The sequence below is a fragment of the Toxorhynchites rutilus genome, chromosome 3, assembly GCF_029784135.1.
Source record: "Toxorhynchites rutilus septentrionalis strain SRP chromosome 3, ASM2978413v1, whole genome shotgun sequence".
Lineage (NCBI taxonomy): Eukaryota > Metazoa > Arthropoda > Insecta > Diptera > Culicidae > Toxorhynchites > Toxorhynchites rutilus.
In genome coordinates this window covers 29,999,407-30,016,575 of record NC_073746.1, presented here as the reverse complement: position 1 = coordinate 30,016,575, position 17,169 = coordinate 29,999,407, and the positions used below count along the sequence as shown (strand labels likewise).

Genomic DNA, 17,169 nt, shown 5'->3' with positions numbered 1-17,169 from the left:
ACTCATGAAGAAGAGGCCATCTTTGATAAACAGAGGCCGCATTGTCTTCCATCAGGACAACGCCAGGCCATACACTTCTTTGGTGACGCGCTAGAAGCTCCGGGAGCTCGGATGGGAGGTTCTTTTGCATCCGCCGTATTGTTCGGACCTTGCACCAAGTGACTACCACCTGTTTTTGTCCATGGCGAACGAGCTAGGTAGTCAGAAGTTAGCCACAAAAGAGGCCTGTGAAAATTGGCTATCCGAGTTTTTTGCCAATAAGGAAGCGAGCTTCTATAACAGGGGTATTATGAAGTTCGCATCTCGTTGGGAACAAGTCATCGAACAAAACGGCGCATATTTGACTTAAAACAGATGATTGTAACTAATTTAATGAACAAATGAAAATTCAAAAAAAAACCGCAGGACTTTTTTGACAGCCTAATACATTTTTCGACGTAGGACTACGTCTTTCATTTCTATACTGGGGTGTAAGTTCGAAATTTCGAAAACGAAAGCGTTACGCCGGAGAACGAGATTTTGAACGTTAATAGCTCCTAAACAACTGAACGAATTGGTATGATAAACACTTCATACGAAAGATAAAATGTCTACGCGTTATGTGCTTGCTACTATTCGATCCGAAAACCTGTTTCAAAAGCCCTAAAATTGCTTTCAAAACAGACTATTGGAATCACACCAATCGGTATATAAGCAGGTGCCGCGCGAAAATCCACTCAGTTGTGATTGCGCAACGATTGAGGTACGATCGCTGGAATGAATGGATGTTTCCCTAACACAGATTTCAAAACCATGGAGCTTAGGGAAATCGGCATTGTAAAATAGATGCAAGCAGCGGGTATTTCTGTACTCGTTTGCGTTTTTGCAAATCGGAATGTTTCCCTAACACAGACTTCAAAACCATGGAGCCTGGGGAAATCGGCATTGCAAAATGGATGCAAATTGCGGGTGCTTTTATACCCCCATGCATTTTTACACTCCGGAATTCATTTTGCCAACATGGCCTACAAAAGCGAGTACAAATGCAACGCTTTGGCTCGGTTATTCAAGATTGCATTGGAAGATATCCCTACATGCCGCCAGCTCACTGAATTTCTACGCATACCGTTCGATGATTAGGCAAAACTGTTGACAACTATTTGCTGCGATAACTACTACCATTATGCATGAATTGACCTAAATTGGGATTTGTTTGCAATTGAATTCGTAAATTGTTTCATTCTTTTACTAGTTTAATCAATAATTTAATCAATACACACAAAAGATAGCTCTGCGCAGCGGCGATATCGTACCCAATGAGTAACATCCGAGTTGCGATTTTTGCTAATTGAAGAAACACAAATCATTACTAAGCCAACGGCAGTCCTACGTCAACCTTGCAGTTATATCATAGGTATAACCTCCCATCCATATTTTTTTTTCAAACTATAAACGGGTTCAAAATAGTATATAATCATTGAATCATATATAATCGAGTCTGTATATGATCGAGTCCTACCTGTATAATAAACAAATCAATCGAACCAACTGTCTCAGAAATAAATATTTTAATATTCAAGAAATTTTTGATCAGGCCCTTCTCAAAGTCAAGTTGGAAAACTGCAAATGATGCAAATTGTCCTTTTTGGTCAAGAAGAATACATCTGCTAAATTTATGAAATAAATCGTCATTTGCGGTTGGACAGCTCAGCTTTAAAAAGCCATAACTCAAAAACTATAAAAACCACATCTCTTAATTTTGGGAATGTTATGTAAAGAACTTAGTGCTCCCGTGGCCGAGTGGTTAGCGTCACACATTATCATGCCGGGGGTTCGGGTTCGATTCCCGTTCTGGTCGGGGGAATTTTTCGTCAAAGAAATTTCCTCCGACTTGCACTGGGGTCACGCGTATTCTAAAGCTTGCCACTCAGAATGCATTTTTGGCGTGACATTTGGAATAGAAATTTCAACTAAGTACTAATAAAAATGACGCAAGTAATACTACGTTGAGTTGGCGAATGTTCCTCTAGGAACATTAGTGCCATTTAAGAAGAAGAAAGAAGTATTTCAAAAGCTATAGAAAAATGATTTTTTGAGCATCGGTTAACTTTGAAAAATTATAACTCAGAAAAGACAAATCTCACATCATCACATCTCAGATTTTTGGATATGTTATGTAAAAAGATCTTCAGCTTTCTAGAAGAACTTTTAAAAATATAGCGAATTCTAGTTCAAAACCATGTAAATAAGAAAAAAACAAATACAATCAATAATTACGAAAACGCGTTCGCTTAGTAAGCGATTGATCGTGAGTTCAAAACACAGGGCCCTCAATTGACCATCTTTGTGTTGTTACAGAATAACTACGTCCACGCAACAATCATCAGCGGTGGAGATCAATCCACGGTCGAAATAAGATCGATTCATCCATACAACTGTTCCGCAAGAAACATCAGGCTGTTGTTCTATTAATAACAAAACAATGATCATATCAACTGTCTCCGCTGTCCGGTGGTCTAACTGAAAAATTGAGGAACAGAAGGAATACTCTTACGCCTGAAATGGCTACAGTTTAATGTGCTATTCATAGATACCACAAAAATCTCGCTCTATTACAGCTAAAATGCTAATGAACCTAAATAAACAAATAGGATAAAAAAATATTACGAAAACAAAATCCATTTTTTACAGATGTAATGTTTTTTTTTAGAAAAGACTAAAGGGTGTGTCACATCAAATTGCATCACGGAAAAAACGTTGTAAAAATTCGCCCAGTAGACCGATCCTTTTGAAAATTTTAGACAGTAAAATAAAAACTATTAAACAACTTTTGGCAATTTCTTTTTATTCATACTTCGAGCCCAAGCCCGTATGCTCGCACCTTCCTCCTTACCCCGTCCATAAGGTTCTGTACAACGTCAGGTTGTAGTTTTTTTTTTTGAACAGAAATCCATTTTCTCTTTAAGTCCGCCTCCGATTTGACAACTTTTGGGTTCTTCCGGAGGGCCTTCTTCATAATCGCCCAATATTTCTCTATTGGGCGAAGCTCCGGCGCGTTGGGCGGGTTCATTTCCTTTGGCACGAAGGATACCCCGTTGGCTTCGTACCACTCCAACACGTCCTTTGAATAGTGGCACGAAGCGAGATCCGGCCAGAAGATGGTCGGGCCCTCGTGCTGCTTCAATAGTTATAGTAAGCGCTTCTGTAGGCACTCCTTAAGGTAAACCTGCCCGTTTACCGTGCCGGTCATCACGAAGGGGGCGCTCCGCTTTCCGCAAGAGCAGATCGCTTGCCACACCATGTACTTTTTGGCAAACTTGGATAGTTTCTGCTTGCGAATCTTCTCCGGAACGCTTAATTTGTCCTCTGCGGAGAAGAACAACAGGCCCGGCAGCTGACGTAAGTCCGCTTTGACGTAGGTTTCGTCGTCCATTACCAGGCAATGCGGCTTCGTCAGCATTTCGGTGTACAGCTTCCGGGCTCGCGTCTTCCCCACCATGTTTTGCCTTTCGTCGCGGTTAGGAGCCTTCTGAACCTTGTATGTACGCAGGCCCTCCCGCTGCTTGGTCCGCTGGACGAATGAACTTGACAAATTCAGCTTATTGGCGACATCCCGGACCGAACTTCTCGGATCACGTTTAAACTGCTTAACTACGCGCTTGTGATCTTTTTCACTGACGGAGCATCCATTTTTGCCGTTCCTCACCTTCCGGTCGATGGTTAGGTTCTCGAAGTATCGTTTTAGTACTCTGCTGACCGTGGATTGGACGATTCCCAGCATCTTACCGATGTCCCGATGTGACAACTCCGGATTCTCGAAATGAGTGCACAGGATTAATTCACGACGCTCTTTTTCGTTCCACGACATTTTTCCAAATTTACGAAAAATTGACAGTGAAGCATGGCCAACGTGATCTATACACTCTTATCTGATTATAAGCGAAAGCTGAAGATATAATTCCTAAAAATTAAATTTCTACAGCGTTTTTTCCGTGATGCAATTTGATGTGACACACCCTTTAGCTAACTGGCTTCAGTCTGATATGTCGATCATCTTAATCGTTGTTGTTCTAAAGTTACGATTTTTTGTAAAAAAATGTCATTCATGGTAAAAAGGGGAAAATTTTGACTTTTTGGATTGAAAAAAAAGTTATTTAAAAAAACATCCTAGAATGGAAACCCTAATAAAAAGAATAAAAAATTCGGGTCTAATATTTCGCGATAAGAAACAAAACAACCACTTTTCACGAAAATCTGAGAACCACTATATCGGTTTGGCATGGAATGTATGTACAGTGACAGTCATATAAAAGCCCACCTTGGAAGTTTTAAAACGTTTCTCAATTTCTGGACTATTTTTAACAGAAACTACTACCGTAATTTTACAGAATTGTTTGTTAACTATTACTCTTTCAAGTAATTAACAAGTGTCATTTTTGTTAGATTTTGTTTACTCTCTTACATGACTTCTTTAAAGTGTGCAAATATGCGTTCACAGAAATGAAAGCCCACCATCAAAAAGTAATACTAAAATCATTCAAAACCTTTGAGTAACCTCTAGTTTCTTTATGTTATGACTTTTAGAGATGTGCGATATAGTAAGCAATCGATATTGAAGCAATATTAATCAGCAAGCGAATCGTAAGCTTTGTGCTCATGCACAATTTCACGGATTGCTCCCCGGCGTATTCCAAACTGCTTTGCAATATTCCGCTGTGGAATCTGCTGCAAATGATCCTGAACAACAAAGTTTCAGACTTGCATGCTGAATTTCTTCCCAGCCATTTTGATTTTGTTGAAAACTGTTTGTGAAGACAACAACAATCGACTTTTATGTGTCAACGTAAACAACACTTTGTCAATGTCAACTGATTCACTGACCATCTTTGTGTTGTTACAGAATAACTACGTCCACGCAACAATCATCAGCGGTGGAGAACGATCCACGGTCGAAATAAGATCGATTCGTCCATACAACTGCTCTGCTCTGTATGAAACATCGGGCTGCTGTTCTATTAATAACACAACAATGATCAAATCAACTGTCTCCGCTGTCCGGTGGTCTAACTGAATAATTGAAGAACAGAAAGAATACTCTCACGCCTAACTAAAGTTACTTACGCCTGGCTACAGTTTAATGTGTTATTTATAGATACGACAAAAATCCGGCTCTATTACAGCTAAAATGCTAATGAGCCTAAATAAACAACTGGGATAAAAAAATTATTACGATAACAAAATCCATTTTTTTACAGATGTAATGTTTTTTTTTAGAAAAGACTAGCTAACTGGCTTCAGTCTGATATGTCAATCATCTGAATCGTTGTTGTTCAAAAGTTATGTTTTTTTGTAAAAAAATGTCATTCATTGTAAAGAGGGGAAAATTTTGACTTTTTGGATTGAAAAAAGTTATTAAAAAAACATCCTAGAATGGAAATGGACACCCTAATGAAAAGAATAAAAAATTCGGGTCTAATATTTTGCGGTAAGAAACAAAACAACCACTTTTCACGAAAATCTGAGAACCACTATATCGGTTTGGCATGGAATGTATGTACAGTGACAGTCATATAAAAGCCCACCTTGGAAGTTTTAAAACGTTTCTCAATTTCTGGACTATTTTTAACAGAAACTACTACCGTAATTTTACAGAATTGTTTGTTAACTATTACTCTTTCAAGTAATTAATAAATGTCATTTTTGTTAGATTTTGTTTACTCTCTTACATACCTTCTTTAAAGTGTGCAAATATGCGTTCACAGAAATGAAAGCCCACCATCAAAAAGTAATACTAAAATCATTCAAAACATTTGAGTAACCCCTCGTTTCTTTATGTTATATGTTTTAGAGATGTGCGGTATTGTAAGCAATCGATATTGAAGCAATATTAATCAGCAAGCGAATCGTAAGCTTTGTGCTCATGCACAATTTCACAGATTGCTCCCCGGCGTGTTCCGAACTTCTTTGCAATATTCCGCTGTGGAATCTGCTGCAAATGATCCTGAACAACGAAGTTTCAGACTTGCATGCTGAATTTCTTCCCAGCCATTTTGATTTTGTTGAAAACTGTTTGTGAAGACAACAACAATCGACTTTTATGTGCCACCATAAACAACACTTTGTCAATGTCGACTGATGCACTGAAAAATTGTGAATAATACCGCTCCGACCCAGCTGTCATAACATGTGGAAACGAGGGGCTGCTCAAATGATTTGGGGTTGAATGATTTTACTATTATTTTAAAGGGTAGGCTTTTATTTTTGTCATCGCATATTTACGCACTTCAAATAAGTCATGTAAGGAAGTTAACAAAAGCCAAAAAAAAAATGGCAAAACTTGAAAGAGTAATAGTTAATATACAATTCTTGAAATTGAAATGACGGTAGTAGTTTTTGATGAAATTATCGGAAATTGAAAATAGTTTTTAAATGTGCACGGTGGGCTTTTTTATCCCTATCACAACCTATATACAACAAAATTGTACCTCATTCTTTGTCAAAGAAGCGAACGATCATGAGATTCGTTAAGTTAGCAATTCAACTTCTCGAAGAGAAGACCCCCCGTCGGAGATTATCAAGCATGTTTCCTAGTTATGTTTTCCCACACAAATTGCGTCCGCCGCGGTGCTATCGGGGCTCACCTTCATTCATATCCGCCGGTAGGTCACCAGACGGAAAACAGCTTATTGTGCCCGCTCGTTCCGTAACCATTGAAGCTATTAAATTTCATGACGCACCAGAATTGGCGAATTTGTGTCGCGATCTTCACCACTCATTAAACTAGAGAACAATGTGCTGCGAAAGTTCTTCAGAACACAGAACGAGAATTCCCAGCTCCGGTATTCAACGAAGTTGGGAACAAAGCCCCCCGGGTTTAACTTTTACGGTTTGTTTTCCAATTAACTAACCCCAAGGTAAATGACCACATCAGCAGCGCTTCCTGCCTTTGTGCAAGCAAGTGCAATTTGAGATATTTTTTAATCAGTCGTGTCTGTGTTCACAGGAAGACGGAATGTTGCTTCAGAATGTAGCGATTTGTTGCCCATAAAATAGGCTTATAGTGTAGTAAACTCATAAAGTGCATGAAAATTGAGTTTAACGATCGGGTGAACCGATAATATCTTTATAAAATATGACTTCCGTTATCTTTTTTCTAGTTCTTGTTTTGCTCACACTGACATTATCTTTCTTTCGTTCCATTTCAGTACGGCCTGAGACAGCTGGATCTGTCGCTACTCTCCCAGCTGTGGGCGCTGAACGAATCCATCCAGGAGTTCCGCACGATGCTGCAGGACCAGGAAACCCTCTCGCCACCCTCGCCAACACCATCCAACTCGGATATCAACTCGGTCTCGTCGGACGATGACGAGGACGATTCGTCCAACACCCAGACGGTGGGTGGAATCATCGGAATCGCCGCAGCCACGGTGCTAAGTTCATCGCAATCCAGTCGGATGAGGGCACCACCGCCTCCGCCACCCAACCGGAAGGCGCCCTCCCGGCCGGTCTGAGTTTGCTTGTGAAAGTCCGAAATATTCCAAAAAATACACTCACACTCTGTTTCACAACCACACACACACACACACATACACATACACTTTACAAACTCTAGCCAATAAACATCAATTCACTTCAAAAAGGGGATCTGAACGTCGTTATATTATTAGCATCAAGAAGCAAACCGTAAGTCAATAGAACAAGACAATGTCGGTGGTTTTCGTACGAAGTGGTGCTGCTCCGATGTTGGGAGGACAAACCACACACACGAATGCTGCGCTTTAGAAACTTAAGGAAAAGCAAATGCTCCCCGCGCTCTTATGTAAATATTAATTAACGTAATTCTTTGAAAACGTGACTACAACTAATTAATAAAGAAACATTGTTCCAAAATTGAAATGTTGCATACGAGTAGACATGCATTGAAAATAATAGCTGATGTGTGCTTATTTTCGTGGAAAATTTGAGAAATTCGTGAAGATCGGTAAATTGGTGATTGTTTCACTCATGAGATCGATCCGGGTGACAGTTGAAGCTATTGCCCTCTTAGAACCTTCAGTACGTCGGGAACATTGTGGCTTCTGGTGCGAGTAGATCCCAGCTGGACCTGATTTGCGGTGGCCGTAGAACATCCAGCGATGTCATCAATGGATTCGTTGTAGAATTTCAGTATAGGTGGGAAGGGAAACGTCCAGTGTTGACTCCGTTGAATCTTCTCCCATTTTATTTGTTGAAATAAAAAATCGTGTGCTTTTTGTATTTTTTGGTTTTATTCTGAAAATTGTATATGCTTGTGTCTAGAACACGATCGCATTTTCGACGTAGGACTACGAAATTACATCATTGAATCTGTTTGTTTATCACTTTGGACAATATTTTAGAATGCATAAATAGTTTTCAGAGTAGTAAGTAGTAAGTTTAGTGGCGTGTTTTTTTTTAGAATTAGTTGACGATGGTTGAGTCACAATTAATTCTTTCCCTCGTGAAAACAATACAACGAGCACGGGAGTAACCGCAAGCGTTATTTTTCTTCTTGAAGTTGAAACTCTAACAACTATCGTGGTGGTTTTTTTTCCATTTGACATGCATATGTCCACGGGCAATTATTTGTTTGTGCCATCGCCACCATTATATCACATCTCTAATAATCAAAACATTCGAACCGCTCATGGTAACCATTTCAATCTATATTTGGAAACGGCTGCAACGCATAAAAACTAACAATATGTACGTGTGATGCAATCATACACAAGTTTCTCTATCGGGTGGCATGAAAACCGACGCTCTATTTCATTTTATCGAGTTCCATCTTGAATTTGAAGTTGCGAACAACATCGCACCTCTATTTCATGACACACTGTCGAGCATCCAAAATGATGTTGGCCACTCGCTGGCAGGGGCAAGACTAGTTAATGAAAATTGCAAATTTGCTTTTACACTTTGACCGCCGTTCAAAGGGCATGGGTATGCATTTCGAGCGACAGATTCACTTGCGATTGATTCGCAGTGGTATTTCCAGTTGCCCCTCTTATGGACGGTACAGATAGGTAAGCACATAAAGTAGAAGAGCAAATGTATGGTAAAATGGGAATGCTTCTAGTTTTTGTTAACTTGAACCATTTACAGACCAATGGGTCGGGAGCATAGCATCATCAATATCCGTTCACAGCAGAATTAGTTTTTAACGTTAACAATATTTTATAAAATCGGGACGTATTTTGATTTGACCCTTATTGAAACACGTAGTCCTACGTCGAAAAATAATTCTCCTAACATTCTCATGATTGGTATTGGAGTGTTACCTGAACTGAAGCCATTTACAGCAGCAGCAGTAAGTAGGATTCTCCTCCCAAAATAAATTTTAGCACATGTTTTGTTATTACATTAAATGAGCCCAAAAATAACAGAAAATGTCATGACTCTCAAATACTTGTAGGGTTTGTATAATAGCAATATAAGATCAATATGAGCGGGCGAAACAAGAGACACATTGCAAAAAGGCACGCATTGAACCTGTTCGCATACTTTGCCACTTACACGGCCCAGACCGAGATGGATATAGATCTCCTTTATGCTCTTAGAAAACACTTTCCAGCATCATTCAATAATGAGGTGTAATATTATCACGCATTTACGCAACAGCGCCAGTAGCTATGTGGATAGCATTTGGATTTTTTTTGGGTACAATCCCCAAAAGAGATGAAAAAAGAAAAAAAGAAAGAGATGTCTGCTCCCATTAGGATTGGGTGATCTTGGTTCGAAATTTAGCAGATCGATCTTTTCCTTTCCGATTTCCGATTTTTTAGATCGATTCTTTGTTCTCCAAAAAATCGCGAAGATCGATCTTATCTTTTTCATTTTCCGACCTTTTTGTCCGTAGATTTTTTTTGTGAATTTGTTTTTCAGTGAACATTGATTTTAATCTCTTAACCATCTGTCGAATTTCATAAACAGTGGATCCCTTTCAAAATAGGTTTGGTCATTACAAAACACGTGGTCATAAGTTATATTTACACCATCACATCCACATTCACACTCTGATAATGAAAATTGTGACGAAATTGGATGGTGACAAGGAGATCCAGCTCCTGTGGCCGAGTGATTAGCGTCACACCTAACATGCCGGGGGTTCGAGCTCGATTCCCTTTCTGGTCGGAGGAATTTTTTGTCAAAGAAATTTCCTCCGACTTGCACTATGGTCACGCGTATTCTAGAGCTTGCCACTCAGAATGCATTCAAGGCGTGTTATCTGGCAAAGAAATCTCAACTAAGGACTAAGAAAAATGACGCAAGTAATACTACGTTAAGACGGCGAAGTCTCTCTAGCAACGTTAGTGCCATTTAAGAATAAGAAGAAGGGGGTTCAGATGAAGCGTTCTTTTCTAAAACTGGGACTACTACCAAGATTTCGGTTAAATGCCAGACGTATGGCACAGTTGGATTTTATGAGATTATTGTTAGCGGAATTCTCGATGAATATCAGTTGTCAAATTTCTAATAATAATTTCCTATTAATTTATTTAATTAAATAATTCCATGACAGTACAACATGAGTTCAATCCTAGAACTACTCATTAATTGATCTTTTTATCGGCCGTTTTGAATAAAGTCCAAATTTGAAAAATCATATCTCAAAAACGAAAAAATAGTATCTCTGATATCGAGATACATTATGTAAAAGAGCTTTCAAGAACAAGTATAAAAAAATAAAGCGCTCTCTAGTCCAAAGCCATGAAAACAATAAAAAACGAATACAATCAATAATTACGAAAATAAAATCCATTTCTTTTGCAAGTTCCATTTTTTTTTAATAAAACGCTTATTGATATGTTGATCATCTAAATCGGTCTCTGAAAAAATAGATTTTTTGGACCACCTTAAAATGGAAGTGGGCACCCTAATGTTTTGCGATGAAGAACAAAATTACCACTTTTGACGAAAATCTGAGAACCACTATATCGGATTGGCATGTAATGGCTGTATATGGATATGAAATCATTATCAGACACAATTTTTGTTCAAGATTTTACCCGACCTGCAGAGAATGTAAAAGAGTAAAATTTTACATAGAGCACATACTTGATACGTTAGAGTTAATTTTAATATATGATTTTTGTTTCAAAAGTGTGCTTATTCCACCTGAAAATCAATTACCATTCTCACGAATACATGCTGTAGTATCATGAAAATAAATTTGGGTTTTGACATGTCAATTAGGGATTGTTAACCGGTTTAATCGATACCGGTTTTACCGATAATACCGGACCATTTTTCATTACCAAATTACCGGTAATTTTACAATCAATAACCGGTAATTTCGGTAATTTTCATGTTTACACCATAAAGAATATTTGCCTTTGTTCGGCTTTGAAATATTACTCGAGAAACAAAAAAAAGATCGAGAAAACAAAACTGGCAATGTTACGCCGACTCTACGATCTCCGAACTCCAGTTCAAAAATTGCTGCCCGATCTGAAAACGAAGCACAGGATACGCTTCAACGCAAGGTGGTACAATAAGGTGGAAGGATATGTCAGAATTGCTGTTCAGCCATTACTTGAGCTCGAATTGATAGCGGTCGAACGTATTTACAAACTAGCGTATTCCGAGAGAAAGGACAACAAATGACATGCAATAAATGGGCAATAGGGAGTGCATACCGCTATGAGTTTACTGCACATAAACGTTGTCACGCTGTTGGCATTTTTTGACGTAGGATTACGTCTTTCAGGAACATATTGGGGTACAAATTGAAAAATGAATGTCGATCGCATCGTGAAAAATGTCCAATTTCAAACGCTTATTGCTCAGTCATTTCATGACGGATTGATGAGATTTTTACATCAAAACATTGCGGCACTCTATAACAATTTTTCACCTTGAATAAAATAATATATATCATGTAATTAACTATCGAACAATTGAAAAATCTCAACCCCTATCCAAACGATACTGATTGGTCGAAATTGACGACATTTCTTTTTCGCCTACTTCGCTTCTTTCGTTCCCTGATAAGTCAAATATTTGCATGTCGAGCGACTATTTCTCACATACCAACTGATATAAAAGGACGGTAGCATTTTTCGATTTCTCTTTAGAGACAAATGAACTGCAAAAGTTTGAAGTCTCTATAATACAATACCTTCCTTCCTTCGATTTCTCCACATTCTTTGTGTGGACACCGACTGGACAACATCGTTGCTGGACGGGCTGGACGGCGAGGGATCGAGTGCCTTTCTCAAGGCAAGAGGGCGGAGGTGGTAGCGCTGGAGTAGAATAGAGTAGAGTTTTCAAAGGGCCTTTCTCAAGGCTAGAGACGAATGAACTGCAAAAGTTTAAAGTCTCTATAATACAAGACTTTCCTTCCTTCCTTCGATTTCTCATTCTCGTTCAACGCTCAGATCGGCAAACATCTGGGCTTCTAGTGTGCAGTATTCTACAAAACAACCAACACCATACGGTGCGGCAAAGGAGAGGAAGCCATCGGTAACCAACGATGGATGCGGTGTGGCAGAGGAAGCAGTGAAGTGCATCGAATGAAATCTAGTATGCATTGCTGGTGCGCTCCTCTTCACATCAACAATTGGATGCGGCAAAGGAGGCAGAGGAGGGAAGTGCATCGCATCGTATCACACCCGCTATCCGTCGTTTAGCTCGTCGTGTTGGTGCCAATCAAACCCTCGCAAACCGACGCACAGAAGCCGATGACGTAAAAGTCAAGGAAAGCAGATGCGAATCCGTAAAAGCTACCGCTGGCAAAACTAAACTGCTACATCCGACTGAAACGCAGCAGATTCCGTACAACCCATTTAACCATTCCAGTCCTTCTCAGAACTATCAATTTGTTTTGAAACAAAAGAGTTTATTTTACTGTTTTCCACTTACCACAAAAACTATATAAAACTATGATCAAAAATACTGTTTATTTTTACATTTTCTACTAACAACTAACAGGGAACCGTCAGCATATTGACGCCAGTGTGCCGCAAAAATGTTAGGATTACGTAGGATTACGTCTTTCGGGAATATATTGGGGTACAAATTAAAAATCGAAAATCGAGCGCATCGTGAAAATTGTCCAATTTCAAACGCTTATTGCTCAGTCATTTCATGATGGATTGATGAAATTTTTGCGTCAATCGATTTCGTCATTCCATAACATTTTTATATAGAATAAAATAATATATGTCATGAAATTAACTATCGAACAATTGAAAATTCTCAACCCCTATACTAACGGACATACCCACTTCTGATTGGTCGAAATTGAAGACACATGCGGCAGTTCCCTAACAGAGACATTTAAACCAAGCTGCCCGGTAGAAATCGGCATTGTAAATATATGCAAGTCGAGGGCATTTTTATATGGCAAGTAAGGAGAGTGATACGATTAGTTCTAGCAAATGAAATTTAAATTTGCAACTTTAATGTTGGTTGCTTCGTGAATTTTCATGATCGTGTATAGTGAGAAATTTAGCACAAGTGTAAGTGTAAAATTATATATGTTATCAGTTGTGTTAAAAATAAAATGATATATGAATCGATTTATTTAAATTTTCATAAATAAAGGTGAGTTCTCGCTCGAGAACGGGTCGTTTGGTTTTATGCTGTCTGTTTTGTTGTGTTCATTTTCACCCAAGGAAATTTCATACGGCGTGAAAAATTGGATAAAACCATTCACTGGTGGAGTAAATGAACAATACCCAAAAACCAAACAAACTTTTCAGGGCCACCAAATCATTATCAACAGTTTAATTATGTAATTCTTCAAACATATCCAAAATCAATAGATAGCCTAACGGAATCCTACGTCAACTATGCGGTCGTGTCTCGGGCACAACCCTCCTGTGATTTTTTTTCTCTATTATAGTGATTTTCAACACATTTCGGCTGGTTCGTCACTTTTACTTCCATTTTTGGAAGAATGTCGGGAGTGAGAATTGAACTCTCTGCGTGAGAGGTATGGATGTTACCACTACGCTAGATCGCATCCTCTACGCTGTTGGCATATTTAATGTGATTCGGTGACTGCTACAAGTAATTGTTTCCATTACGGGACATGAGGGTTGTGGGAGCTTTACTGATGAGTATATGGAAGTACTGCGCTAAGTTCCATTCGCTTTGGTCACATTCAGAGATGCCAACCTTCCTGATTTTTCAGGATTTCCCAGACTTTTTAGCACGCTCCCTGATATCCTGACGAATACTCAATTTATCCTGGTTTCCATACCAAAGTTTTCTGTCATGATAGTTCTCCGGCTCGCGCTTGTATATATCTTACATTAAGTTAAACTTTGTACTTAACTTTTTTTATCTCTACCCTCAATTGTCTCGTGGCTTCCCAAAACATTGCTAGAAAATTCCATTAAACCAGATTGTCTGACGAATTTATGAAATTACAACAAGACTAAGTTTGAGGAACAACATTGCTTTATTGAGGATAATGTGTATGTAGATGTATCCCCAGAGTTATTAATGTAGGAATACGTTTCAGAGAAAATTTTTGAATCCACAGTCAATATAAAAAGATTTTATATATAATTTGTTTGTCTGATTCAAAGTCAACTTTAATGATGGGTAAATATATCAATAACTGTACTAAATATCATAAAAATTAGGAAAAATTCAACAAGTCTTCCACTGCTAATATGCTTTCCTCATTTGTTGAGTAAAGATTGATTCCAAAGCAGGAACGATGAGTTCAGTGAAACTTTGAATATAGATTTCTCTGCAATTGACTGTAGTGATGATCTCGGTTTTTTCGGAGAAATATAAACGATCAAAAAGTCAGGCGAAACACTAGAATTTCCGCTTATGCGAGGATTTATACCATGCTTGTTAATTCTTTTACATATCCGGTCTTCGCCCGAAGGAAGGAAGACATAGAACTATGGATATAAAATTAAATTATAATTCTTTGATTGAAATGATGTTTTTGTTTTCCCAAAAATCGACATAATCTTTTCGGACAACCCAATATGAGCTATTCTGATTTCTCCGGATTTTTATTTTCATTTTTCCTAATTTTTTCAAATTATAGTATGCAACCCTGGTCACATTAGTTGTTTGCGATCCATTGCGATTGAGCTGTTCATCAGTTGATATCCAGGCATGTCGTTTTTGAGGGCGACCTAGCGTAGTGGTAACATCCATACCTCTAAAGGTTACGAGTTCAATTTTCACTCCCGACATTCTTCCGAAATGGAACGTAAAAGTGACGAACTAGCCAAAAATTGTTGAAAATCACTATAATACAGAAAAAAGGCATGTCGTTTCCCGGTGAGTGCTGCTTCAACTGGAGATTAAACTGATCGTACAGGTTGTGGGACACTATAGCTGGTTCGGTTAAAACCGGTCCAGCGTAGGTAACTGTTGGTGTAGAGAAAACGCTCTGTAGCATAACAGTTAGACCTGGTTTGTTTATAAGCAAAAATAGTCGCTGTTTTTTTTTCATCCCCTCCCGCATCTTCCAAACCTCATCATCATACTATCGAAAACGAACCACCTGTCAATTCCAGCTCCTTGCTTCAGCGATGAAGAACTGACAGCGATAAAGGAATTGGTTGCTGCCCTCGAACCAGTTCTGGTCGCTGTTGAACTGATATTTCGGAAGAACTGCACCCTTAATGAAGTTGACGTTGAATTGTAATCTATGCTAAAACAGCTATCGGAGCAACCATCAGAAATTGCCCTGATGACTTCGACGTCTTCTATCAAAAGTCGGACTGCAATGATCAAGCAGGGATTTGAAATCGTTCGTGACTTGACGAAATTTGATGATTACTGAATCAATAGTAGCTAGACAACACGAGGGAAAAAATCGACTGGACGTTGCAGAGCCTGCAAAACAATTCAAGGAGAAACTTGAACCACGATTGCAACAATCAAAGGTATCAACATCCAGCCCAAGCTCAACGTTTATAAACGGATTGATGAAACCCCTCAGACAAGAGATTTCGTACTGAGGGCGTCAAAGGAAAATACGTGAAAATGCTATTCGATGCTCTTCGTACTGTACGCCCAATATCATTGAACTCTAAATGTGCGTTTCCTCTTCTAGAAACTTCGGTAGTGATATCCGATCTGGATTAGAAGACGACAGAATTAACATTACTTGTGTCCTTAAGTATTACTTAACTAAGTATGACTTAGTTAAGTATCAAAAACTTGGAATATGTTTTCTTGTAAACTAATCATTATCAATAAAAACCGTTTCATCAAGAAAATGGTTTATTTGAAAGTATTGTTTTTACCGGTAATGAAATTTTCATTACCGAATAACCGGTTATTGAAATTTTGGCACGGTAATGCAATCTCTAATGTCAATAGCGAAAGCTGTGTCGGCGTTGCTCACGATAGTGTCTGGCAAGAGAATCTATACTTTCTTACACCTGTTGATTGTGTCGTACGAATCACAGTTGTTTGCTCTCTCCTTCGTGTACATGTCGACCAAAAATTGTTGACACAGCTCTTGACAACGTAGAATGACGTTTTACTGGCCGCGTTAAATCATCATATTGGGTTGGGGAAAAAGAAATGTCGTATATTGTCAATATATGGCAACACTTAAACATATCTTGTGTTGTACTTATCGCATCGGGTCACACTATACGGCTATTTATTTTGTCGTCTTTCTGTGCTGTGCTACAAGTATCGTATTGACAGTGTTGTGATTGTCCTTTTCAGTCTCGAGTTATAGCGCGTCAAAGATGGAGTCCACCAAGCAAGAAATTCTCCATAGTTTACGTTTTTACTACCTGCTAGGTAAAACCGCAACGAAGGCGGCCGATAAAATTCGTGTAGTTTATGGACCCGATACTGTAACGATTCGCACAGCATAGCGTTGGTTTGATCGATTTCATTTCGGTATAGTGGCTGTCGAAGATGCACTCCGTATTGTTAGGCCAATCGTCATGGAAACCGATAAAATCATTGAAATCATCCAAGTAGACCGGCATGTGAGCACTCGCTCGATTGGCCAGGAACTGGATATAGACCATAAAACCGTTTGGAACCATTTGCAGAATATTGGATTCCAAGAAAAGCTGGATGTATGGGTGCCACACGAGTTGACGCAAAAAAATCTTTTAGACCAAATCAACGCTTGCGATGCACTGCTGAAACGGAACGAACTCGACCCATTTTTGAAGATGATGGTGCCTGGTGATGAAAAGTGGATCACGTACGACAACC

General features: G+C 38.8%; 1 protein-coding gene across 1 annotated transcript in view; it reads left to right on the top strand.

The window, feature by feature from the left end:
* The window catches only part of LOC129777581 (uncharacterized), a 148,910-nt gene extending 141,002 nt beyond the window's left edge, over window positions 1-7,908 (top strand). The window contains exon 3 of the mRNA XM_055783948.1: window positions 7,185-7,908. Coding sequence (XP_055639923.1) covers window positions 7,185-7,490 — 306 coding nt within the window. The 3' untranslated portion in view covers window positions 7,491-7,908. The remainder of the gene's footprint in view (window positions 1-7,184) is intronic.
* Window positions 7,909-17,169: the final 9,261 nt, after the last annotated feature.